Source organism: Gastrolobium bilobum, unplaced genomic scaffold (genome assembly GCF_033153095.1).
Source record: "Gastrolobium bilobum isolate Gb01-03AN ecotype WA unplaced genomic scaffold, APGP_CSIRO_Gbil_v1 utg5369, whole genome shotgun sequence".
Taxonomy (NCBI): Eukaryota; Viridiplantae; Streptophyta; class Magnoliopsida; order Fabales; family Fabaceae; genus Gastrolobium; species Gastrolobium bilobum.
Genome location: NW_026899621.1, coordinates 651006 through 678006, shown reverse-complemented (window position 1 = coordinate 678006; position 27001 = coordinate 651006). Strand labels below are relative to the sequence as shown.

The 27001-nt window shown below is 32.5% G+C and overlaps 1 protein-coding gene across 1 annotated transcript; it reads right to left on the bottom strand.

Annotated features, from left to right (window-relative positions):
• Positions 1 to 1433: 1433 nt before the first annotated feature.
• LOC133292056 (uncharacterized) lies at positions 1434 to 4185 on the bottom strand. Its single transcript, XM_061490436.1, has 6 exons — positions 3497 to 4185; positions 3189 to 3405; positions 2993 to 3109; positions 2439 to 2493; positions 2229 to 2298; positions 1434 to 1714 (listed from the first exon to the last, which is right to left on the bottom strand). Exons 1-6 carry the CDS (start codon positions 4100 to 4102, stop codon positions 1505 to 1507), a joined length of 1275 nt encoding a protein of 424 aa, XP_061346420.1. The 5' UTR covers positions 4103 to 4185; the 3' UTR covers positions 1434 to 1504.
• Positions 4186 to 27001: the final 22816 nt, after the last annotated feature.

Below are 27001 nucleotides of genomic sequence, written 5' to 3'. Positions count from 1 at the left end.
TTTATTCGGAAATACATTATGTGCTGATTTTTTTTTTAATTAGTGGGTTCTATTTTTTTAAAAAGAATGTCTCGGTGAAAGGGATTTGGATCTTTCATGTAGAAAAGTAATCATGTTATTTGATTATAATTATTTATGTAAAAGTCATACACTTTTGTCTCTTTTATTTCATCATCAATGAGTGATTATGATCAAATAACATAACCACATGACTACTTTTCTATATTACCACATGATTTATTTATTTTTTTAATTAATGGGTTCCATTTTTTTAAAAAGAATGTCTCAGTTATAGATATACCTTCTCTAATGCTGCTGCAAAAAATTAAACCCAAATTTTTATTGGATTTATGGTTTCTCCATGATAAAATTATTATTTTTTGCAATTCCAAAATTACGTTATTTTGGGAGTGGGACAATTAAGAAAGTGTATTTTAAAAATTATTTATTTATTGTTATATAAATTTTATCTAAGTATCATTCATTAATTTCTCAATTTCCAAAATTTCCAAAATAATATAATTTTGTGTTGCTGAAAAATAATATTATCTCAAGTTGAATGAGAAACTATAAATCCATTTTTATTATAATAAAATATTAACAAATAAGGGTTTAACTTTTCTTATGTTGTAGGATTGTAGGAGAGAAAAAAAGTAGAGAGAAGTTAAATGTGGGTCCCATATTTTATATTAAAAAAGAAAAAAAGAATTATTTGGCACGGAAAACGAATTTGTGTAGGAAAATGAGAGTATCTCATGTGGCATGAGAGTATTATTTCCCAACAAATAATTATATTTAGTATAATCATACTGTGTCTTAATATCAACTAAGTTTAAATTCATAATTCAGTGCCTTGTTCCCTACAAGAGAGAAGGACAACTTTAAATTGAGGTACGCATCTTTTTCTCCACTTACATGGCATAAGATAACTGCAGATGTTAACCTAACTTCAGAGAATCCTTACCCTAGTGATGTGACATGATAAAGTGGTTAAACTATTAGATACGTGGTTTAATTAAAGGTTTTGATTTTCTGTGGACATATTTTACGTGGAGTTCATATCTATTCAAAAATAAAAAAATAAAATAAAATACTGCACAAAAATTAAAGGGTCACTAATAGAAGAAAATAACTTTTATACGACACGAGAAAATATTTTTTCTTTAATTAATTGTATCATTTTTTATAAGTGATTAAATTAGTTTGTAATTAATCGTACATGGTTAAGTAATTAAACTAGTTTGACATTTGAAATAACCAAGCTGATATTTGTTTTCATCTTATACACAAAGGACTAGAGAATCCTGTATGAACTGAAGATGAAAGAAATGCAGAACGAGCAAAATAATAGCACCTTGTAAGAACATTAGATTATGTACTAATTCAGTGAGTTTACACTAGTAGGATCAACAAAGTGCTTTTCTTCCCATAACATAATCGGTTTATCTGTTTCTTACAAGGAGTGAGATTTTGGAAAACTCTAATTTTATACATAACTATCAAATTATGGGCTTGGAGAGGCCTTGGAAGGGAAGAAGGAATTTCTTGCACCTTCAGAAATAGAAACCTCAACATCTTTATGACTTATTGATGTATCATCGTTGGTTGTATTCTGAGTATTCAAGAGGTTATTACTTGTCTTCTGTTGTTGATCAAACAATTTTTGCAGCTGCCTACCTTGTTCTTCAATTCGCAACTGTAATTTTCTCTGAATCTGGACCAAGAAAGTAAGTTAAATGAAAATCTGAAGTTAGGAAATAAGAATCCAACTATCCAAACCAGTCAGTTTCAGTATCCAATTTTCTCAACATTTTTTTAACCAATAACTACCCTAATTCCTAACTCATATCCATGCTTTAGCACAATATATTGCAAGAATCCCAAACAGCAAATAGGCAGAGATGTCATAAGAGCTTTTAACTATATCATGTTTTGCTTGTAAAAGGGATACATTGTTCTAAAAGTTGTGGTTAAGAGTTTAAGCATTTGTGTTGCTCTTCAGTGATGAAAATCTATGCATCATTTATTCCATGCTAAGTTGGTGGCTGTCATTTTTCTGAAGCTAAAAAAGTGAAATTCAATGCTCAAGAATCTTTCAGTTGGTATGGCCAATACTGAACCTTTTTGTTGGGGGGAGGGGTCACAAAAATGATGTACCAAGTAAGAACCTGAAAGGTATGGCAAACATGGAAATTAAGTTATAAGAGAAGACAATAGCAAGGGTATACCTCAAGCTGTTCATGAAGATGCCTTTGAGCATCTAATTGCAGCTGAAGTGCCTCTCTAATTTGCAAGCCACTGCAAATCAAGAGAGTATTGAAAATTTAGTAGATTTATAGAGTAACAGCATCTGAGGTCAATATGAAAATGAACCAAACAACTTGAGTACTAGAACTATAGGAATATAACAGCGGTTTAGGCAAAAGAAGTAGCATTACGTTTTGACATCAAGATGATGCACATCCTCTGTATGGATTCTTTTGTCAGATTTCCCTGAAACAGGACACTTTTTTAGGTTCAGTATGGAGAGTGAACCTAATAATTTGAAGGAAAGTAAGAACAATGAGGGCATTGCAGATTATGAATAACTGGGAGAAGAATAAATCAGCGGAGAACAATCAGTCCTATCCTAAAGAGATAATTTCACTGTAACAAGCATTGGTTTAGCTCTAACTTTCTACCATATTAATGGATATAAATGCATTTATTCTATATTGCAAATTCCCACTCTTGAAGCCTATTTAACTACAAAAACGATAATTACTGTAAACAATTTGCATCAATTTATTCAAGTCTTAAAAATAATTAATCAATTAAAACCAAGGGAAAAAAGAGAAGCTTATATCTTATGCATTGACAAACACTACAACAAAAACATCTGTTCATCATTTATGACATGAATGCTAGTAAGTTCAAGCACAGAAATATACTTGACATGAAAAAAAACTGCACTGCAATGCAATTATGCAAAGAAAAAAAAAAAGGAAATTACCTTGAGTTGACTCTGGCATGAATTTTGCAATTCTATATTTCTGCAAATGACTTTTGATATGGAAGATGGTCAAACCATCTGAGTCCATCATCTTTAATATAGCTTTTGGTGTTGCCTCTACAGTCAAGAAGCCAATAGAGGACTTTCAGATGTTAAATAGATGTTCTTCCAATTGATAATTTAGGGAGTTACTTACTCTCAGCACCCCCAAGGCGATTCACACACTCAACAAACTTCTCATGAAGATAATTTGTCCATCTTATACGTGTTTTACTTGAGACTACTGTCCCATTAGGAGAAAAGTTTCCAAGAGTATTTGACACACTTCCTGCTGAAAATGTTGGAGGCAACTTCTCTTGCTGAGATGAGAAGCTCAACTGTGCAACTGGGAAGTTATAAGAGCCACGAACAACCTGAAGATAGATGCAATGATATAAGCCAATTGAGTCTTCAAAGAATGAACACAAGACAAAATCTATATATGGGGTTTGCAAAAATACTTACTGTATGGTCCTGATTTCCTTTGTTAGGAAATAATGAGCTCCTGCTAAATGAAGCAACTCCATCAATGAACAACTTCTGTTGTTCAATTGGAAGGAACTTGGTACCAGGAAAATTCCCACAAGAAATTTTATTGGATTTTTCAGGGGATCCACGGCATTGATTACTATTCAATTGAGACTTCACCATGGCTTGCAAAGTGTTTGACAATTCAAAGTTGGAATCAGGTTGGTTTGCTGAGTCCAAGATAAGTTTTTCCCTGGAAGATTGATACAATGGGAATTCCACATCATTAACCTTATAGAATTGAGAGCTTAAAGATTGATTACCAACTTGGCTATCATATTCTGCGAAGCCCATGCAATGTTCTGCTGCATAGAAAGCAGAAGCTGGTGACTCAAAACGGCTCATAATGGTGCTAGATGATTTTACAGTGCCTATGTTTGGTAACTGTTCTGCTTCTCCTCCTCCTCCTCCTCCAGCCATGGCAAGTGACTCTCTGAGATCAAAATGTTGACAAAAACTATTGCCAAATTCAGAATTAAAATCCCCATTTAGTCCATGATTTTGTTGAATTAGTCCTCTACAATCATTCTTGTTCTCGTTCATTGACAAGCACCCAAATATTCACACAAAATAAGAACTTCGATGGTCAGTACAGCCAATAGATATTTGTTAAAATTTATGAGGTAGCATACAGAACTCTTTAGAAGCTCATCCTTTATTAAGGAGCACCAAATGGAAGGAGGTGAAAAGAAGAAGAAGAAGAAGAAGAAGAAGAAGAACAAAAAGAAGATTGGAAAGGTTACAATAGTAATGCTGATTCGAGCCTATGGCATAAAATTCTCTCTTATATTCCCTGAAGGCTTCAGGTATAAGATCTGAATCTTAATTGTCTAAATGCTACCATGCAAGGTCATTTATTCTTAGAAAAAGATAAGAATGAACAAATAATAAGTTGACATTAACAAAGTACGGTACATAGAAACAAACAAAAAAGTTTTGTCTAATGTTGTCTTCACGTGAATTTAAACGAAGAAGAAAAGAGAGGAAAACTAAAGTAATTAAACTGGGTGATTGTGATCAAATAACATGACCATATAATCACTTTTTCACATGAGAGGATTCATTCCCAATTAAACTATAGATGAATCACAAATAAGAGGTTAAAATAAGTCCCATAGAGGACAACTAAAGCAACGAAGCTAAATAGGACACACATGAGAGGTTAAAAAACAGTCCCATGTTGGATCATCTTAAAATTGGAGAATATTAGTATGGACATCTATAGTGTAGTAATTAAATGTTAGATAAAGATACTGGCATAAATTCACACATGATATATCTGCAATTATTCTTATAATGGATTCGGATGGTAAATATATATAGAAAATCAAATCTTTTCCTTCTCAAAAAGAAAATGAATTATAGACTTCAAAAAATCCTGTTCCATAGGTTGGCACTGCATCTTGCAAAGTGGGGTATCAAAAATTACCAGAAAAGTGCATCTAATTTTATATTCATATTAAAAGCAAATGGAACTTTAACTCCAGGATTCCCAGTAGAATTCAGAAACCTAATGGGCTTTCCATTATAAAAAGGTAAATAAGATAGAGACATAATTCAGCGCATTCATATGCGGTCTAAATTCCTTGATGCCATTGATTTTTCTTCAGACATTTTGTTACCCCTCTTTTTATTATTTCTTTGAATTTTACAGCCTCTAGTCGTCTATTATAAAGAGGAGTAGATTTTTGGAACAATGGGAGTAGATATTCCCTTACCAAAAATTAAAAAAAGAATGATATGGAAGAAAATAATCATAAAAGTAAGGGTAATATAATAAAGAATGTACTGAGTAGCCGAAAATATTTTCATTAAAGAGACCATTCTTTTTAAGTTCCTTATGACATGTAGTCTTATCAAATAACAATATTGACAATTTTATTTTATTTTTTCAGATTTTTAATGAAGATGCTTCTTTTTGGCTATTTCTTTTCTTGGTAAACAAGGGTTCACTTTCTTTTTCACTTTCAGACTAGTTGCGGACACAAAAAGGGAAGGAATGCTAGAGATACACTCATCAACAACAATTTACACGCCAGATAACTTTTTCCTCTTTTACAGTAAAAATATTGACTACTCAAACACCCTTGTGAAACTTTACAAGCTGGCATTGCTATAAGGTTATATCCTAAATTAATAATAATATGTATACACGCCAACAAAAACTGAATGGAACCATCGATTATTAATGAAGCCTACAAAGTTATTTATAAAACTTGGTTCAGATTTGATAAATAAAAAAAAAAAAAAAATTGATTTCCTACAGTGTCACTCATTTAGATGAGACTAGTTAAACCCTTTCGTGGCGTGAAGCGTGAAGGTTGACTAACAACCCCAAATTGCTTCACCTAAAAATTGAACCGGAGACCTTTTCAATCCCATTAATCCACTCCTTGCACCCTTACTAGCTATGCCAGCCCTGGGGTTAAATTTGATAATTCTTAAATCCTTTTTAGGTGCCATTTTCTTGTTTATATGTGGATAAAGGTTCTTCTAAAATTAGCTTGTCTATAAAATGAGTAAATAACAGTATACTCTCACCTGTGATTTAATTATATATCGTGAGCTTAATCTATCTATTGAAATTCTAAAATGAATATTCTCATACTTGGTCACTTGACAAACTTCAATTTTTTATTTTTTATTTTCATTTGTATAGGTACGAGTGTGTTGATTTTCCTGGTTTCTGTTGAGTTTGAACTGAAATCCATTTAAGATTGTTATTTATTGTTTCATATTTTAATTTTAAGTTCATATCTTATGATTAATACTAATAAATATGAAAATATATGTGAAAGATATGAAATAGATTCGTTCGTAATAAGAAACTAAAAAAAATTATCAAGAATATATGAGAGGTGTTGCTTGTCAAATAAGTCGTTACGGATTGGATTAGAAAATTGACTGAGGCGAAAAAAATAGGGGAGGTCAAATTAAGTAATATTGTAAAAATGGTTTACAACTTTGTTCATAAAAGATGTAATAGTAATGAGAGAGAGTTTACTAAGAAAAAGTTGTATTAATCAGTGTTTAAAAACCCGGCCTAGCCGAGGTCAGGGTTATGGGTCACGGATTTAATCGGGGGTCATAGGATTATTACGCTAACCCGATTATATATATTAAAAATATATAAATATATATATCCTATAAAAAAATATTAAAAAATAAATCACCAATTATCAAAGATTCAAAATATACTTAACATAATTCACCAATTACAACCACAAGTCAATATTACATAGCTTAATTAAAGTATCAATATACTAAAGTACAAAACTCATATTCTAATGATACCAAAGTATCAAGATACCACAAGTCTAGGTCGTTGGGAGAGAAGAGAACGATTAGATTTAGGTTTGCAAGCATTTTTACTTTATTTTTTTTAATAAAACGACGTTGTTTCATTGAATTTTCTTTTAAAAAAAAACATGCAGTGACTCCCTTTGACTCCTCTGACCCGGGAGTCACTGAAACCCGGCCGAATTTTGGGAATTAGAGGGATCGATGTGCATATAGGATCCAACTTGTGACCCCAACCCTCAGAGGGGAGGGGTCAGGGTTGACCCGAATCAACCCGGGAGACGGGGTGAAATTTTAAAACACTGGTATGAAGAGAGAATTTGCAGATCCTTTATAGTATCATTTTTTAAATGAATTTAAAAATTTAATTCTGTATTTGTCATGAACAGAATTATTTCTCGTGAATCATAACCGTGGTTTAAAACAAATTGCAATTTTTTTTTAAAAAAGTTGCATTATAATATTATTTATAATATATTTAATTAATTCTTACAATTTAATGTATTCATATTTAGTCAAATCACATTAAATTTAAGTATACTATTCGCGATATGTTAATAGTTAATATTTTTCACAAACTTGTATAAGAGAATGTAGTATTTAAACCCCCCACCCACCGGCACAAAACAAAAAAAAGACCCATTTGTTGTACACTGACAATAATAAATTAACAGGAAATTCCCACCATGTATACTTTTATTCAGTAGCTGTTATTATAATAATGCAGTTGTTTAAGAAGTGAAGCAGTCTATTATCTTATTGGACAAAGTATAGTGGACAAAAACAAATAAATAAAATTAAACAAGGTGAAGAAAAATTAAACAAATAAATATCAGTCCTTTTTCTAATTGAGCTGACTTTTCACACTACCGTTGAAAACTAGATCGGTTAGTCAGACTGAGAATTGATCCTTTCACTGGTCTCATTAGTATTACACCTTTTATTTTTCTTCGGTAAACGTATTACACCTTTTAATTAAGATTGAAAGCTTTAATAATAATAATAAAGAAATTTAAGAAGTGTTAAAATTAGTGAACCAGTGACCCGTTTGAACCTGTTTTGAACTTCTAAAATCGTTCCAATTGATGACATTTTTTAGAATTTTCAGCATATTTGAATTTGATCATGTTGAGAGAAAAAAATCATAAATTGTGTCCTTTTAATGACTTACACAAAGTATGACCGGTTGTACTTTATGTAAATCTGAGAAGTTACTTTTTTTCCATTTTACACGTTAGCAATGTGACCGGAAAGAGAAAAAAAAATAACTTTTCATATTTACATAAAATATGACCTGTCATACTTTATGTAAATCATCTAAAAGAACATAACTTATGTCCTTTCAAATAATATTTCTTTTTTCCATATATAAAAGTCATGGGTTATATAAACTTGGAACAATCCGGAATAGATGATTCCCGACCATAGTGGATGAGCATGATAAAATTCATATTAATTAAGTATAAAACTATTATATTGGCCGTTATCATACAAAGATAAAAATGATTTATTTACCTAAATAAATGTCATATCAGAAGTGGTTGGAATCAAAATAATGGGTTTAGCGTTAAGATAAAGGGTGGAAAGAAAATGTTCAGCCTTTTGGACCTGACAAAGGAATAATCTACGTGGATAATTCAGTCAACAAAGTGTACGAAATCTGTCTTCTTCCTTGAAACCTTTAGCTAGCTTACACATTCATGTGGACAAATCTGAATTGCTCAAGGTTGTTGCCGCCCAAAAGGAACCAAGCCTCTAATTGATGGTTTACTCAATTTCCAACATCCCTTTTCTAAGGGAGTTAAGAACCTTGTTCCATGTCTTAATCCCATGATCAATGAAAACATTAGAAAGCGAAAATACTTTGTCATATAGGATTATATGCTGCAAAATGCAACATCAAACTGGCACGTAGCCTGGTGACTAATTTTACTTAAAAAAGAGATATATCATACTAGTCAAGGTTTTTCTTAGCAATCATTCTTGTTGGCTTAAAAAAAGTTCTATATATACAAAATCATTTTATAAGATAAATTAACTGAGTCACATTAACCTTTGATCTAAATAAATAAGGCCTATGCAAAATGTTTTCAACTTGTCCTAACGTATTAGTCTGGTATAGATTAATTTATATATTTAAAAATTAAAAGGTCTGATCTAAGCCTATTAATTTATTTAAGTTTATTAAGCCTTTAATAATTATCAAGAATTAGAAAAAAATAAATAAGTAAATAAAATAAGGACTTTATATTTCTCATGTGATAGGAATCAAAAACTTTTCTTATGCACACTCAATGGAAGTGGGACCATTATGAGAGAGAAAAAAAACAAATCAAAAAAGTAGAAGCATGTGGATCGATGGGTGAGTAGGAATTTATTCTCCTCTTATGCAACATGAGAACTTCATTACTCATAAAATAATATTATTTTATTAATTAAAATTATTTAAATAATTATTTTATTTTAATTAAAATAAATAATATAATATAAGTCACTTGTAGATTTGTAAGTCAGGCATTGTAAGAATAGGTCTGTGACATGTTTTTCAAATAGGTTTTTTTTTAGGTCGAGCATCTTCTATTTTATTAAATATATTATATCAAGTTTAACTTTGTAGACCGAACTATAAACTCTTAATAAGTCACCTTACTCATATACATCTCTGATCATAATATTCTCTAAGACAAGAAATCTACTTTATAAGGAAAAAGGAGAAACTTTAATTATTGATCAAAAAATTAAGAGAAATTTTTTTTTATCAAATCCATATGTATAAATTTTATTGTAGTTAGAGGAGTAAATGAGACAGGACGACCTACAGGGGCTACAACCTAGCTTATATTAGGTCAAGCTTGGTCTATTATAAATAGTAAAATAGAACAGGCCTAGGCTTTTAAAAAAAAATATTTAGAAAACAGGCCATAGGCTTTTTTTTTGTACATGTCGGGCCTATAAGCCTATACCTATATCATATAATTTATTTAAAATATAATAAATAAAATTATTATTTTAATAATTTGAATAATAAAATAATATTATTTTAGTTATTCTTTTAATTGTTGAATATTTAATAGGCTTAAAGAGGCTAACTGATCTAGGCTAAGGCTTTTATTTTTTAAATATAGGTCATGTCATATTTGTAATTTGGAGCCTACACAGACTAATAGACCAGGCTATACCCAATGTTTTTACACAGACCTGACCTATTTAAGCTAAAGCCTAGCTTAGCCTAGTCTATTTACACTCCTAATTGTAGTATCAATTAATGTTTTCTCTTCAACAATTATTTTCTCGTGTAGCATCGCTTTATAGTAACTGTTATGAACTCGTATGTGAGGTTCATTTAATATAAGGCCCAATAAGGGGCAATCTAAATACAAATCTGATATAATTAAAGGAAGATATTCATCAAAGATATTAATCCTAATACGACAACATTAAATATGGGCTTGGACTGCTAGGAGAGGCACAAAAGGTCTAGAATCTTAATACCCACAAGTAAACTCTATAAATAACAGATAAAGCCTACAGGACTATTCTCTTTCTATTACTATTATGTTGTCACTGTGCGCATACACCTCTTTGATGAAAGCTATCTTTTATTTCTTTGTGCACAGTGATGTGATCTGCTAAATTCAAGAATATCTAACTCATATATACTTTAGAAAGAGGACCTAGATTTAAAAGTAACTCGCTAGACTAGACATCTCTACTTTCGGGATTGAACAGTAACTAAATTCATTGAATACACAATTAAGTCCATCAAAAGAGTGCATGGAGAAATGAAAGAGCTAGCATGTAAAATCCGAAGAGCTGAAATAACAATGTTATATTATATACGCTGCTTCCACTTTAGGTTTATTAGATGTACATCTTACCTTGCTTTGCATATCCCAAGTTTAAAACATACGCTTGTGTTGCCGAATCTGCATATAATTAATGCACATGGGCCAGTTGTAACTATCCCAAGTACTTCTTGCATACATATATATACATCCTTTGTTTTCGTTTTATATTTTTGATCAATGCCTTGGCCAGTTGTAATGCTCCCAGCTATAAATAACAGAAGAGGAGGACAATAATAAAGACACTATATATAAGAAAAAGTGTGTATCATTTTAAATGATGTAAAGTTGTGTCATTTTAAGTCAGAGAAAGAGATAAATAAATGAGGAGAGAGAGTGGACAAAAAAATATAAAGGTGCGAGTCCGACCTCTTTGTGAGAGTGAAATGATATAAGTTGTGACATTTAAAAGGACAAACGTTTTTTCCATATATATATGGGAAAAACATTTTTACAACCATTTTAGATAAGCTTTCTACAACTATCCCTTTACAACCACTTTATATATATACAGGTTTAACGAATGTACAGTAAGTAAATTTAAGGTTTGGTGTGGTCAAAAAATTATAACTATGTTCGGGTAGTGCATAGTTGTAATATTAAAGCTATTTTTTTCTTCTCTCTCCTCAATAACTTTTCAAACAGTTGTTGAATGATGTAGAAGAAAAAAAACTTTTTTAACCTCCAAAAAAAAAAAAAACTTTAATATTGTAACTATGTACTACTCGTACTACATAATTAATTTCTGAAAAGAAAAAAAAACACAATTTTAATATTATAACTATGTACTATCCGTAATACATAGTTATAATTTTTTTAATGCACCAAACCTTACATCCAGTTATATAACAAATTATTATTATTATATATATATATATATATATATATATATATATATGCGTTTGTTTGTTTATTATTTTTTTCGTTTTTAATTAAAGAAAAGAAGAGTTGTCGAAGTTGAATAGGGTTCTATTTATTCTCTTAAAATCCGTGGGATACAGAGAAAAACATTTGCATTTTCCAAACATGGTAGGCAACGCTGTCCCTTTTCCACATCTGGAAAGACAGACTACGAAATTAACATATATATTATTGCATTAATATACACGATGATCTAATGCAAATTATTTTTTGTTTGAATAATCCGGTTTCAAAGCATTGACATGAACGCCCAAAAAATGAATTGGACAAAAGTTAATCAAGGAAAAAATAATGAAGAGTACTGGAAAAAAATATAAGAAATGTTGATTGACACGATAAAGATAAACTTGAATTAATTAATGAAATAATAAAATTAGATAACTCCTCGATTGCTAGCTGCATCTGATCTATTATAGTTGTAAACCACACAACACAAACTGACCCCTAGAACCTCCAAGAGTCGCTTTTAGAGTTCCAATTGCCTACCCTCTTTTGTTTAGAGCAAAGGGGCGAATGAGAAAGGATGGATCATAAACATTCCAAATTCATATGGACCTAAAAAGGGATAAAAATTAGCAATAAAGAATTCAATATGAGAGGTAGAGGTGTTCGCAGTCTGGATTGGATCGATTTTGGAAGCAAAAATCATCTGATCAAATCCCTTCGATTTGATCATGTAATCATCCATTCGGTTTGAACTTTTTTTCAAATCCGATTCGATCAAATCTAATTTTTTTCGGTTTGGATTGGATCGGTTTTCGGTTTTTTGAAAATCCTAAAATTTATTTCATTTTGCAAATAACATCTTTTGTATATATTGGCTTTGTAAACTTTTTTTTTTTTGAAATACAAAAGCATTAGTAAACTATAATATAATTTTTTTTTGGACAATGACGTAGGAAGCTCTACAAAAATAACATTTTGTTGATAAGATGTGACTAGATTTTTTCTTGGGTTTAGTTGATGGGTTAATGGGTATTGGGTTTAGAAATTTTTGAGCTATTAATGGGGAAAGACCCAAGTAGGTAGAGGAAAATTAATATATTGAATCGGTTTTTATCAACCCATCTAAAAACCGATCCGATCCAATTAAAATTTTCGGTTTTTTTTTTTTGTTTTCAATTTTCAGTTTTTCGGTTTTCGTTTTATTCGGTTATCGGTTTTTCGGTTCGGTCACCGCGGTTTGAATCGGTTTGGATCGGTTGATGAACACCCCTAATTACATGCAATATTTTGATATTTCTAGGCCAGGCTTTGTATAAGTTGCGGAGATCGGATTTTTTTTTTATCATAACAAAATTTAAAAGACTACGTGAATAATATTTTGTTTATTGATATATATATATATATATATATATATATATATATATATATATATATATATATATATATATATATATATATACACTAACATCATCCTAGATTGAATACTCATATTTTTTAAAACATAATTCATCCCTTTCTTTTTGAGTAATCAGAAGTTTAAGTGGGGTTAGACACCGTATCCCACTAGGGTCAGAGAAGACCCCCTTAATATAAAGTTATATTGATTAAATATTATCATCCTAGATTAAATACTCACATTTTTTAAAACATAAATTTCATCTTGGGAAGAAAGAAAACTAAAACGAAACTTCACGATATATAAGTCGGAGAAATCGACAGCAAATCAACTGGAATGACTATCAGTTTGAAGAGCTGGTAAAGTGACGATGCTGGAATGGATATCAGAAGAAAAAGACATCAGCCAAGGAAGGGCTGGGAAAAAACAATTTTGTAACTAGAATACAAGCTGACGGAGCCGGTGTAACTTGAATAATCTACGGACCAGGCAACAGCGAAGATAAATGTTGCAAATGGAATACAAACCTACAGAGCCAGTGTAACTCGAATAATCCGCGGACCATGCAACAACAGAGATAAATGCTCCCCCCTGAATAGGAGGCCAAAATAAAGCCAACCTATGGCAAAATAAATCAAATACAAGCCAAATCAGACTTGAATAACACCATAAACATATGTGGTAATAAAATAAAATTGGCCAAATACCAGGCTATGTAGCACCGGTACGACACGCGACATGTGACACGACACTCCAACACGTCAATTCTAAAAAATTATAGATTTTGACACGTTGGGATACGTTTTAATATTAAATAATTTTTTTAATTTATATAGTGTATATTTCATTTAACATTTAATAATTTAACAAAAAAAAAAAACTAAATTAATAATACCCATCAACACGTTATAAAGATGGAAGCTTTAATAAAAAAAATAAGAACTGGGATGAGAGAGAGATATAATATCAGATAGAGAGATCAAATCATATTAGAGAGAGATCAGAGAGAAGGAGATACAACAAGAACGTAATAGGAATTGACAACAATGATGTTGAGATGATCTCTTATCTACTTAATGGAAAAAAAGACAAAAAAGTCAAATTGATATGATCAAGTGGAAGCTTTATTAATACATTTTAATTTTTTTTTAAATTTAAAAAAATTACGAAAATGCCATTTGACCGTGTCGGACACGGTCAAATTTGCGTGTCGGAATGGTCAACGTGTCGAAAAAAATTGACCGCGTGTACGACACCGTGTCGGATCGTGTCGCCATGTCGGAGCGTGTCGAACAAGACTCTCTCTGTTTTTACAAATGTCCGTGCTTTCTTGATACCAGCCATAAAAGAAAATAAAAATAAAAATAATAAATCACTGAAGAAAAAGAAACACAATCAGAAGAAACTAAGAGAAGTAGAGAGAGAATGAAAGAAAGAAAGGGAACAGACGCGAAAGTCAATCCCTCGGAAAGGATAATGTCTCTCTACTACCATATTAAAATAATGAAAAAGAGTAAGGAAAGGTGGACAAGGATTCCTCTCGTTAGGCTCTGATACCATGTAAAATAACAAGAGACGAGAGGAACATTGAAATAGATTTGTATATTGAATTGATTCTAGAGAGTACAATATATAAAGAAATATTAACGAGTTTAACCCAGACCTAACCTAAATCCTAATGAAATAAGGAAATAGATTTTTACAAATAATAAAAATATCCTAGAGATATTCTTTCCAACAACAAGAAGATTGATTTATGTCGTATGAGTAATATTTGTTGATATATGGGGAAGTAAATTAATTATGAATATTATACTATTTTTCTCCTCTAATTTTTTATCCCATTAAATTTTTCTTAGCAAAATTTTAACGAGGCATATTCATAATCCATAGTCATCTAAGGAAAAGTGTTGTAAAACATAAATTTTACATGTGGATGACTATTGGAATTTTAGGTGGTTTATGTTATGACCTTTTGCTTGCATGTGACTTTTGGTATGAATTGTAACCATCATGCATAATATTGCATTGATGTATAATTAATCTTCCTATTCATTTTTGAAGTTTTATATAAAGACATGTATCCTATGAAAAAAAAAAAAGATTATAGTTAGTTCATGAAGAACTAGACTTTTAGAATCCATATTTCAATCTTCATCTCTTTGTCTAATGTCTTCATCTCTTTCTCTATGTTTTCTCACCATATTTCATAACATAATCTAAATTTATATGAATTAATAAAAAAATTTATTAAAAAAATTAATACATAAATTTATTAGTTTAAACTTGCATTATATATTCATTGCTTCTCCATTATGGTTAATGATAAGTAAATTTTAGTTTTATCTACTATAAAAAAAAAAAAATACCTACTATTAAAGCATTGACGATATGCACTTTTTGGTAATTTTTTTCAGATTTGCAATAAAATGATCAATCCGCCTTTTTTTATTTTACAAGCTCTTTCTTTATTTCTTTAACTTTTTAAGATAGAAAAATAGTATAAGTTATTGTGTTAAATTTATGGGATATATTTTTCTTATGTTGTAGGAAAAAAATTATCTCATGTTGTAGAAATAAAAGTATAAGTGGGACCCACAAATAAGGGGAGAGAGAAAAAAGAGTGGTGGGACCCAACTCCTTTTTGTGTGTGTAAAAAAATTGTTTATCTTATGTATAATAAGATAAACATAATCCTAAATTTATATTATATATAATAAATATAATAATAGGGGCATTAAAACTAATAAGTTATTGTGGCTTAGTGGTTGGGTGCCTTAAGTTTTAAAGGTGGAGTATGGATTCAAACTATGTTGCACCAATACTGATACGAGAGTATGGATTCAAACTATGTTGCACCAATACTGATATGGGACATGATATTTCGACGTGTTAATTTAAAAAATGTTAGATTTTGAAATGATAAGACACGTTTTGATATTAAATAATATTTTTAATTTATGTAGTGTATATCATATTTAATATTCAATAATTTTTAAAAAATAAAACTAAACTTATAATATCCATCAATTTTGCAAAGAAACATAAAATGTAAATATTTACTATTATATTTTTAAATTGAAATTCTCTTATACATTCCACTGAGATTTATTTGGTATCCATTTTAATTTTTATTATATTAATTTGGTAAAACATCGATTAATTTTTTATAACATGTAATGAATTTCAAATATTATAGATGTCGGAGCATGTCAAAGTGTCAAAAAATGTTAAAGAATGTCAGAAATGATACTTTAGAATTTTTGAAGTATCAGTGAAATGTAGGATTCAACACCTACCAAGTATCTTAATCAAGAAAATAAATCCACTAAAGACCCTTGATGGGTCAAAAAGTTTTTTTCTTTTAGGGGGTGTTTGGTTCAAGTGAAAATTTTAGTTCACGGGGAAAAATGTAATTACCAAGGATCTACAGGGAAAATGAATTAGATAGGAAAGTTAAAAAAAAATTATTTTGTTGGGTCAAATATTACCAGGCAAATTGATTAAAGTTTTTGAAACCTATGTTTGGTTGAGAATAAAATATTAAAGGATAAATAGTATAAAATTACAAATATAACCCCATAAAGAAAGTGAGACATTGGCACTTTAGATGAGGGTATTTAGGTCTGCTAGTGGGTTTCCCTTTTGCCATTTAGCCGGCTAAATACAAAACACCACCCGCAAGTTATCTTTACAAACAATAACTTTTGATTGCTTTCTACGAATAAATAAGGAATGCTATGCAAATACAACACCTAGAAAAAGTTTGTAAAAATGTCAATCAAACATTACTTTCTTACTTTGTCAATTTGATTTGGATAGGTAACTTTTAAGAAATTCTGAAAGAAAGAGCCTTATTCTTACCCTCCATACTAGCGAAGGCGCCCATTTAGGTTAAAAAGCAAGGTTGGTTGTATTAAAAGGAAAGAAAAAAAAAACGCTGGCAACTTGGCATTCCAATTTTGAAACTTATAAAGACTTAAAGCACATGTTTTTCTTTATTCTGTTATTTATTTATGATAATAATTCCACCCTTACTAGAAGAAAGATGCTAAAAATAGGGTATGTGAGGACAGTGAGGTATATTGTAGTTTGTAATTTAGGGTTTAGGATTTATTCCCTCGTTTTCATAACTCTTTGTTTAATATCAATTCTCAAGGATGGAGAGTAGGGATGGCAAAAATGAGCCAACCCGCAAAAAATGAGCCGGGTTGGGTTGGCAAAAATGAGTTGCCAACCCGAACCAGCCCGACCCGAGCCAACTCGAGCTCAAACGAGCCAGCCCGCGGGTCAAACGAGCCAGCTAACAGGTTACTCTTTTTTTAAAATAAAATAAAATAAAATACAACAAAAAAAGTCACGCTCACGCACGCCTGAGATCACACATTCACACTCACTCACAACAGTCACAAACTCACCAGTGACCAGTCACCCCAGGTCCCCCACCCCACCCACACCGACAGCGACGGCGACGACATCGTGGATTCTCTCTTCGACCGGTTTCGTTCCTCTTCTGTAACGCACACCGGTTCTTGGCAACACACACGGGGTCAGATTTTAAGGGGGTTTTTTTTTTCCCTTTCTTCTTGTTTTACTGATTTTGTTAATTTTTTTCCCCTTTTCCAGATCTTGGCAACACACACTAGTTTGGTTTCAGGTGTGTGATTCAGCAGTCACCGTGCTCCTCCCTCCTAGGATTCCGATCACCACCAACTTTACCCGCTGCTCTGGTTTGCCTTGTCTTCCTCCTAGTTGTGGCTTTTCTTTACCATCTTCCTAGTTGTTTCAGGTGTGTGCCTTCATCTTTCTCAACATTTTGTTTTTCCCCAATGCATCCTAGATTCCTAGTTGTGGCTTTTCTTTACCATCTTCCATTTGACTGTTCTTAAAATGAAAGATCTCGATTTCTTCTTGTGTGTTAGAAACATTTTCCTCCCTTCTCAGGTTACATATATTTGACTAGGTTATGTCATCACATAGTTTGATTTGTGAATTGTGATGATTGTTATCGCAATTGACTGTAGTTTTGTGTTTGTATTTTAGTTGTGCAAAAAAGGGATTTTTTTTTCTTGTTCAATTGGCGTTGAACTCCAGGATATTTGTCACTAATAATTTTTTTTGGTTTTAATCTTTTGGTCTGACGCCTTACAATTCGATGTATGGACTTTATATGAATGGTTTTTTGGTTAGAGGGGAACTTGGTTGGTTTCCCTTCAATCTAAAACTGTTAGATGTTAACTAACAAATCCATTTAGATTTTTCCTACATTTGCTAACTGATAGATCCATATAACGACTGGTTTGTTGCATACTTGTGCATTGTTTTACCATAAGGTGCATTGTTGGGGATAAGTAAGTAATAGACATGTTTTCTGACTTTGCTCCTACAATCTGAATTACAATTTTATGACTGGATGTTGGCTTTGTTGGAACTTATAGCTATTGCTGAGGTTACTTATTGTCCAGGGAAAAATCGATTGATAAGTTGTTAGAATACTGGGGTATTAATCACTTTTGTTTTATGATATTACTAAGATGTGGGTAGTACCTGATTTGAGTCGTTTGTTTTATGATGTTGTGCAGTGTTGAAGAATAGATGTGACTAGATCCACAAAAACCCATTTTTTGAGCTACCCCGCGAGCCAACTCACGAGCCAACCCGCGAGCCAAAAATAAGCCAACCCGCAAGCATTTTTTCGAGCTAACCCGCGATCCAATCTTTCGAGCCAGCTTGCGAGTTTTTTTCGAGCCAACCCTAACCCGGCTCGGTTCGGGTTGGGTTGAGTTTTCTGGCTCGTTTTTTTTTTCGGGCCAACCCTAACCCGACTCGATTTTTTCGGGCCAGATGCAGGTTCGGTCGAGTCGAGCCGAATTAGCCCGTTTTGCCAACCCTAATAGAGAGCATGGAATACGGTAACGTTCCAATTATCTAAGTTAAGCACAGACACCAATGAAGAGTATATAATATCAATTTTTTTTTTTTTTGGTACATTGCCAGGAGGTATACCCATTCAACCTTCTCCGGGCACCATGCCCTCGGGGTACGGCCCGTTTGGGCTAGCCCCTCATTGTAACAGTGTGGGTGCACTAAGCTTCACAACCGGAGAAAGGACGAGACTAATCCCCCAACCGAAGATTTTTGGCTTATCCTCTGGCCCCCAAAGATTTTTCAAGAAACTGCTTGAGGCAGGGTTTGATCCCTGCACCAAGCAATCCCTTGGGAGCTCAGCTGCCAACTGAGCTACCCTTGGGGGTTTATAATATCAAATTTAACTAAATGTGTGTTTGGTATAAGAGAAATTTTTTGGTATCCGGGAATCACGATTAATGGGAATACAATAGAAATTGAGTTTACTTGGAATCTTACGAAAAATGTGTTTGGTTCGCCAAAATATTATCGGAAATATTGGATAAAAATTACTGATTCCATGTTTGGCTTAGAACGAAATATGACTTGGAATATGAGGTTATTTTACAAAAATAACCCCAAACTATTTTTACTTTTGTAATTGATAGATTGGGTCTAAGTTTTTATGTGTGTTGGAGTATTTTTGTCTCAAAAATTATTGTTGTGCTTTCCCTTTACTTGGTATTCTGAATTACCATATTATTTTTGGTAATCTGAATAGTAATTTTTCTTTATAAATTAAATTACCGGTAATTGGATATCCGAGAACTGATTTTTGTTCCTTCTACCAAACATGGTAATTGGGTTTACCAAAGAAGATTTACCAGTAATTCTTTTAAAATACTTGTACCAAACACACCCTAAGAATATTAGTGAAAGGAAACATGTTCGCAGTTGGGAAATAGGAAGTTTTAAGTTGGAGATGATGGAATTTAAATTAAAAAAGGTGAAGTTATTTAAATTAAAATTAGCAAACGAAGATTATTAAGACACTATACTTCTCATCAAAGAAGTAAAAGTAGAAATTATTAAATAAAAATGGAAGTATTGTCATTTTCATTTATGAGTAAAGCAGTAAGTTTGACCACTTATTTTTTTTCTCAAATGCATGAGACAAAAGCAGAACATTGATCATGGATATTCAATATACTAAAAATATAAAATTTCTGACTGTTTGAATTAGTTATATATTTTTTTAAAAGGATAATATCCCTCGAATAATATTGAAAAGAAAAAAAGTAAACAAGTGTGTGGAACTATTATATTGCAATCTGAAAATTAAAGGATAAAACTAATAATGTAGAGATAGTTATCAGTTTTTATATGTACGAAGTGTTGTCTATATAAAATTTCAGTTTTTATATGTACTAAGTGTTGTCTATATAAAATTTTATTACCAACAACATTTGAAAAGACATTTTTTTTTTTGTAAAAACATGTGAAAGACTTCACCAAAAAAAAAAAATGCAAAAGGCAGGGGTTTACTTTGGTATTAGTATCATATTATATTACTTTACACATTTGTAAGTTTTAACATAAATCTTATGCTTTTTACTTATAACTGAGTAAATTTTAATTAAAAAATTATACCATTTCTGTTACGATATTATATTTTTATCAAAAATGTAAATAATTGCAATTTTTTATAAAAAAATATCTAAATTCATAAATAACTCAATAAAATTATATTCGTAAAAATAATATGATGCTCCGATAATATCAGGGTGAATCTAGGGAAGAGGCAGAGGCCATAGGGGCACAGACCATAACTATACGAAGTTGACCCGGCCCAGATAGTGGGTTGGTTATTGATGGGCCATTATGTAACTGCCCCATAAATAGAAAGGATTTTGGAAATTGGGTCCACTAATTTTTGGATCTTGGCCTAAGTTTAAAAAATATTTAATCCACTATAGACTATAGCTTTGGTGCAAAAACTCAAATGTTAATAGAAGTTCGGGATATTTTGGATTTGGGCCTAACAGTAATAATAAATCACATTAGTTTATTAACAGAGTCAGATTATATGGCTTAAAAAATTTTAATTTCAAACCAATTTAATCCTATTCGAGCATAATCTCGAATGGGATTTGGCACGTAGGGAGACGCATATGAAAAGGCACTTAAATTTTTATGATTTGTTTGAGAGTCATTTTGAAAAAAAAAAAAAAAAAAAAGTAAGGAAGGGGAGCGTTTTATTATACATTTCCTTTGTTTGTAAGTTTAAAAAACTTAGGGAAGATAATTTTGTAAATTAAAGGTTCTTCCAATTTGGAAGGTTTGAAGGAGAAAATATTAAAAATTACATATTTTTCCTTAGCATTAAAATGTAAAAATTACATAAACGAGAATCATTTTTTAAACTTGACATTACTAGAAAAGTTCCAAATACCGACAAAATTTATTGACGGAAAATATTTCGTCAAAAATAGTAATGGAACTTTTGAAGAAATCATATTTTGTTGAAAATAGAGACGAAAAAAAATCCATTGAAAATAGAGACGGAACAACATTTGGTCCCACTGATGGAAATTTTCTACGAGAAATTTCTGAAGGAATCTAAATTCCATAAAAAATTTTGAGGAAATTTTTTTTTTTCCGTCAAAACTTTCCAACTGAATTTTTTTTTTTCATTGACAATTTTTTACAGAATATTTTATCATCGAAATTTCGAGGGGACTTTTTTTTCATCGCAAATATTTAAGAAATTATTTTTGCGAAACTTTTGATGGAAACTAAATTCCGTAGAAAAACATGCAAAACCAATCGTCATCATCAAATCTATGTGAAAATTTTCAACGGAATTTTTTTCTATAAATTTTTTTGAGAAAAAAAAGGTTATCAATCCACGTGCAAATTTTTGACAGAATTTATTTTTCAGTCGAAATTCTCTAACAGAATTTGTTCGTTGAAAATTTCGAAAAAAATGTCATCAATCCGAGTGAAACCTCACCACATATCATTACTCTATGTAAATTTTTTTGACAAAATTCATTAAATAAATTTTATTTTAATGCTTTATTTTTTTACGCAAAAACAAGATTTTCGACTGATTATTTTTCGTCAAAATTTTGACGTAAATTTATTTTGTCTAAATTTTAACGGATAGTAAATTCTATAACCTTTGGATGAAGCGCATTTCGACGAAAAAATTCTGTCGAAAAATTATTTTTCGACACAATTTTCATCGTTTATAATGAAAAAATTACATCAAAAATTTGATATTTCTTAGTTGTGTAAAAAGTACATAAATAATTTTTTTAAACATTTTAAACTTCATTTCATTTGTAAAATATAATAATTATATTAATTTTTAAAAAATGGTTAAATTGTAAAAGTATCTCATTAACGATTAGCCTTCCAATTTCTCCCTCACCATATTTTTAACTTTTAAAGGAGGGAAGGGAATACTCTTCATTTTTCTTCCCTTACTTCCCTTCCAAACTTCCAAACAAAGTCTTAGGGGGTATTTAGTATAGGAGAATTTTTTTTATTCCCGAAAATCACGATTCCCGCAAATATGATACGAAAATGAATTTTTCGAGAATGTTACCAAAAAGCTATTTGGTAGGTCAAAGCTGAAGTTTCTTGATTCTATATTTGGTTAATTGTAAAATATTGTTGGGAATATGAATTGAATTTACAAAATTAACCTTTATGAGTAAAAATTATTAAACCTTATTTTTTATTCACCGATCATTTCCCCTCAACTCTTAGTCACCGATCATGGTCAGAGTAAAAATCTCTCCGGCAGAGTGGTTTTTAGTCTCAACTCTCAGTCTCTCTCTCTTACAGTCACCAAATGTAGAAGCTTTTGTTGAACTAAATTTGCGAACGCAACCTTTGGTCCCTTCTTGTTGTTGTTGTTGTTCCTCTGAATTCATACCACGGTGGCCGATGCCAAGTCTATATCTGATATCTCCTTCGCTAGAATTTTTTCCCTTAGCGCTTTTTCTGCATGTTTTGCTGAGGTATTCCACTTGGTTTTTCATGTCTCTTCTTCACAAAATGCTATCTTGGTTTTCTTTTCTTTTTTCCTTGAGGATTCTCTTTCTGCCCTAGCGTGAAGCTGTTGTCTTCTTCCATGATTCGATTTTGTGAATCAATGATTCATGGGTGGCAAGTTAATTTAGTCCAAAAAAATTCGCAAACATTACCTGAAAGATATTGAAATATTAAAGAGAAAGAAAGAACTCTTGAATCTGAATGAATTGCATTGATTATTGCTTAACTAATTACAATAACACAATGACAATATTTATACTGATATAGTCACTAACAGAATTAACAGAAAGGCTAACTTATGACTAACTAACAGATTGGGCTTTTGGACTTAGTTGGCCCAATAGGATATATATCCTTTCATCCCCCCACAAGCTGAGAAGGCTTGAATTCTAAGACTCGAAGCTTGAACTTAAAATCCAAATATTTGGTAGATGCAACAGCTTTGGTGAGCCCATCAGCTATTTGTTCAGAAGCAGGTATATGGTGAATGGAAACAGTGTTAGTGTTGACTTTTTTTCGGACAAAATGAAGATTTAGCTCAAAGTGTTTGGTCCTTGAGTGAAAAACTGGATTTGCTGAGAGCATCACAGCTGAGAGATTATCACAATAAACAGTTGGAGATCGAGGTATGCGAACACTGAGCTCAGAGAGAAGTGATTGGATCCATGTAAGTTCAGCTATGGTTGCAGCTAAGCACCTGTACTCTGCTTCTGTGCTGGATCTGCTTACAACTGGTTGTTTCTTGGAAGACCAGGAGATGAGGTTGTTGCCAAAGAAGATGCAGAAGCCACTAGTGGAGCGGCGATCATCGATATCAGAACCCCAGTCTGAATCACAATAAGCTGCAAGATGAAAATGCTTTGAGGGTTGAATAGTGAGTCCATGTGATGCAGTTCCACTGAGGTAACGAAGGATCCTTTTGACAGCTTTCCAGTGAGTATCTAAGGGATGATGCATGTACTGACAAACCTTGTTGACAGAGAAGATGATGTCTGGTCTAGTTATTGTTGCATATTGGAGAGCACCCACTACTGAGCGATATTGAGTAGGATCTGGATGTGGTGAGCCATTATGAGCTGAAAGTTTGCATGTTGATACCATTGGTGTGGGCATTGGCTTACATCCCTGCATGTTTGCTTTTTGGAGAAGATCCAGAATATATTTGGATTGACTAAGATGATATCCTCCTGTGGAAGTCTTCTGAGCTTCAATGCCTAAGAAGTAGTGTAGGTGGCCAAGATCTTTCAAAGGAAATTTCTGATTGAGAGTACGAATGAGAGTTGTAACTGCAGTTGGAGAGGAACCAGTGACTAAGATATCATCTACATAGACTAGAACATAGAGGGTAGTGGTGCTGATGGTTTGGATGAACAGGGAGCTGTCACACTTGGCATAAGTAAATCCTAGATGATGGAGAGTAGTGGAAAGCTTATCAAACCAAGTACGGGGAGCTTGTTTCAGTCCATAAATTTCCTTGTGGAGATGACAGACAAGAGCTTTATCTGTATGAGGAAAGCCAGGGGGTTGTTGCATGAATACTTCCTCTGTGAGATCACCATTCAAAAAGGCATTATTAATGTCTAATTGGTGAATTGGCCAATTTCTGGAGAGAGCTAGAGTTAGAATGATTCGGATGGTGGTAGATTTCACCACTGACTGAAGGTTTCTTGGTAATCAAAGCTTTCTTGTTGATGATAGCCTTTTTCAACAAGGCGAGCTTTATGCTTCAGAATGGTGCCATCCGGATTGTACTTGGTTCTATAGACCCATTTGCAACCAATAGGGGTCCTTCCTGGTGGTAAAGGTACAAGCTTCCAAGTTTTGTTGTTGATCAGTGCCTGATATTCTTCTTGCATAGCCTTGAACCAGTGAGGTTGAGCAAGAGCTTGTGAAACACTGCTGGGTTCAATAGTTGTATTGAGAGCCTTAGGTTTGTAAATGCCTGCTTTGCCTCTGGTTATCATGGAATGAGCATTTTGCAATGGTGTGGCCCGAACAGTAAAAGAGTTGCTTGTGTGAGTTGGTAAAGGAGTGGTGGACCTGCAATCTGTGTTAGGAGAATAAGCAGTAGAGGAAACAGTAGAAACAGGTACAACAGTGCTAGGTGGAGTGTGACCAGCATGAGAGGGGTTAGAAATAATAGGAATATTGGGAGGTGGTGGAGGAGTGGTGTCAAGATTAATGTGGGAGAGTCTTTCTTTGTAAGGGAATTGTGTTTCATCAAAAAGAACATGCCTAGCAATAATAACTTGGTTGGTTGAGGTAAGGCATTTGTAACCTTTGTGTCTTGGACTATAACCAATAAAGATACATTGTGCAGATCGAAAATTGATTTTGTTTTTGTTATAGGGTCTAAGATAAGGGTAACAAGCACACCCAAATGTCTTGAGGAAGGTATAATCAGGAGTTTTATGATGGAGAACTTCGAAAGGTGACTTGTTGAGTAGGGTTGGTGTAGGCAATTGATTGATGACATAGGCTGCTATATGGAAAGCATTATCCCAAAATTCAGTAGGTAGATGAGAGCTAGCTAGAAGAGCTAATCCACATTCTACAATGTGCCTATGATTTCTTTCAGGTTTTCCGTTCTGTTGGTGTGTGTAAGGACATGTAAGTCTATGTATGATGCCTTGTTCCTGCAAGTAGGTAGTAAACTTAAGAAATTCTTTGGCATTGTCAGTTTGTAAAGGTTTAATTTTGGTATTGAGTTGCAGTTCTGCCATAGATTTAAAAGCAAGAAATATATCAAAGGCTTGTGATTTGGCTGTCATGGGATAAAACCAAGTGAAATTAGAGAAGGCATCTACGAAGATAATATAGTATTTAGATCCAGTTCGACTATCCATGGGTGCTGGTCCCCAAATGTCAGTAAGAATAAGTTCAAGAGGAGATGTATACACAGTATCAGTAACAGGTAAATGTAATTGATGCATTTTGGCCATACAACAAGCACAACAAAGACTTTGATTATTTTTGTATACAAAGGGAATGTTACATTGCCTAAGTACCTTTGTAACAGTTGGAAAGGAAGCATGAGCAAGTCTAGAATGCCAAAGATTTAAGGTATTATTTTTGGAGACAGTATTACATGAAATAAAATTGCTAGAATATGGAGATGCAGTATCAATGTGTGATGGAGCCAGATGAGTGTTGCAATTGGAGATTGGTGCTCCATCAAAAACATACAAGCCATTCCTAAGTGTCCCTTGGAGAAGGATCTCCTTGGTAACTTGAGATTTGACATAGCAAGCATTAGCATCAAATTCAAATATAACATTGTATTTTCTAGCAAATTGTGAAACACTTAGTAAATTCTTGGATAGACCTGGAACATGTAAAATATTAGAAAGAGTAAAAGATAAAGATGATAATGATGAGTGTAGAGTGGAGTGTCCTGTGTTTGCAATTGGAAGATTAGTACCATTTCCAATTTGAACTGCTTCTGAACCATGATATGGTGTCTTGTGAATCAGGTTGCTGGAGTCAGGAGTGAAGTGATGAGTGGCTCCAGAATCTGGGTACCAACTTGAATCAACAGTGGAAAGATAGTCACTGGTTGCATCAGTAGGCTGTGAAGAGGCTCGAGTGTTTCTGATGGCCATGTGCAGTTGTGGAGCATTAGCTGGAGAGGCAGTGCTGTTGGTGGTGGGATTATAGGGGCTTTGAAAGTTTTGGTTAAACCTGTGATAACACTCACAGCCCATGTGACCAAATTTGCCACAAACTTGGCATTGTTGTCTATTGCCATTGCTTCTTCCACCCCCTCTTTGTGATCCACCTCCTCTGTAAGTATTAAATCTGCCTCTGTTGTAGTTGAAGTTGCCTCTATTTGGGCCTGCAAAATTGGTGTTCTGCCTTCTGAAATTGGATTGTGTCATGTTGGCTTGCAGGGCAACAGATTCCGTAGTCTTTTTGTGTTTATCTAGCCTTTGTTCTTGAGCCATAAGCAAGGCTTCGATTTCCCCCACAGTATAAGGGTCTGTTCTGGAAAGAACTGATGTGACAAATGGATCATAATCCTCATTTAAGCCATCGAGGATTGCATCAATATGATCTTCGGAGCTAATAGGAGAACCTGATGCAACCAAGGAATCAACAATCTTCTTGATGTGCAACAGGTAT

Bases quoted from the DNA above. Each gene is read 5' to 3' on its own strand.
- LOC133292056 (XM_061490436.1), bottom strand. From the start codon at position 4,102: ATGAACGAGAACAAGAATGATTGTAGAGGACTAATTCAACAAAATCAT. The intron at 3,110-3,188 runs GTAAGTAACTCC...TCTTGACTGTAG, and splicing joins TCGCCTTGGGGGTGCTGAGA to AGGCAACACCAAAAGCTATA. The intron at 2,299-2,438 runs GTAATGCTACTT...CTTGATTTGCAG, and splicing joins CATCATCTTGATGTCAAAAC to TGGCTTGCAAATTAGAGAGG.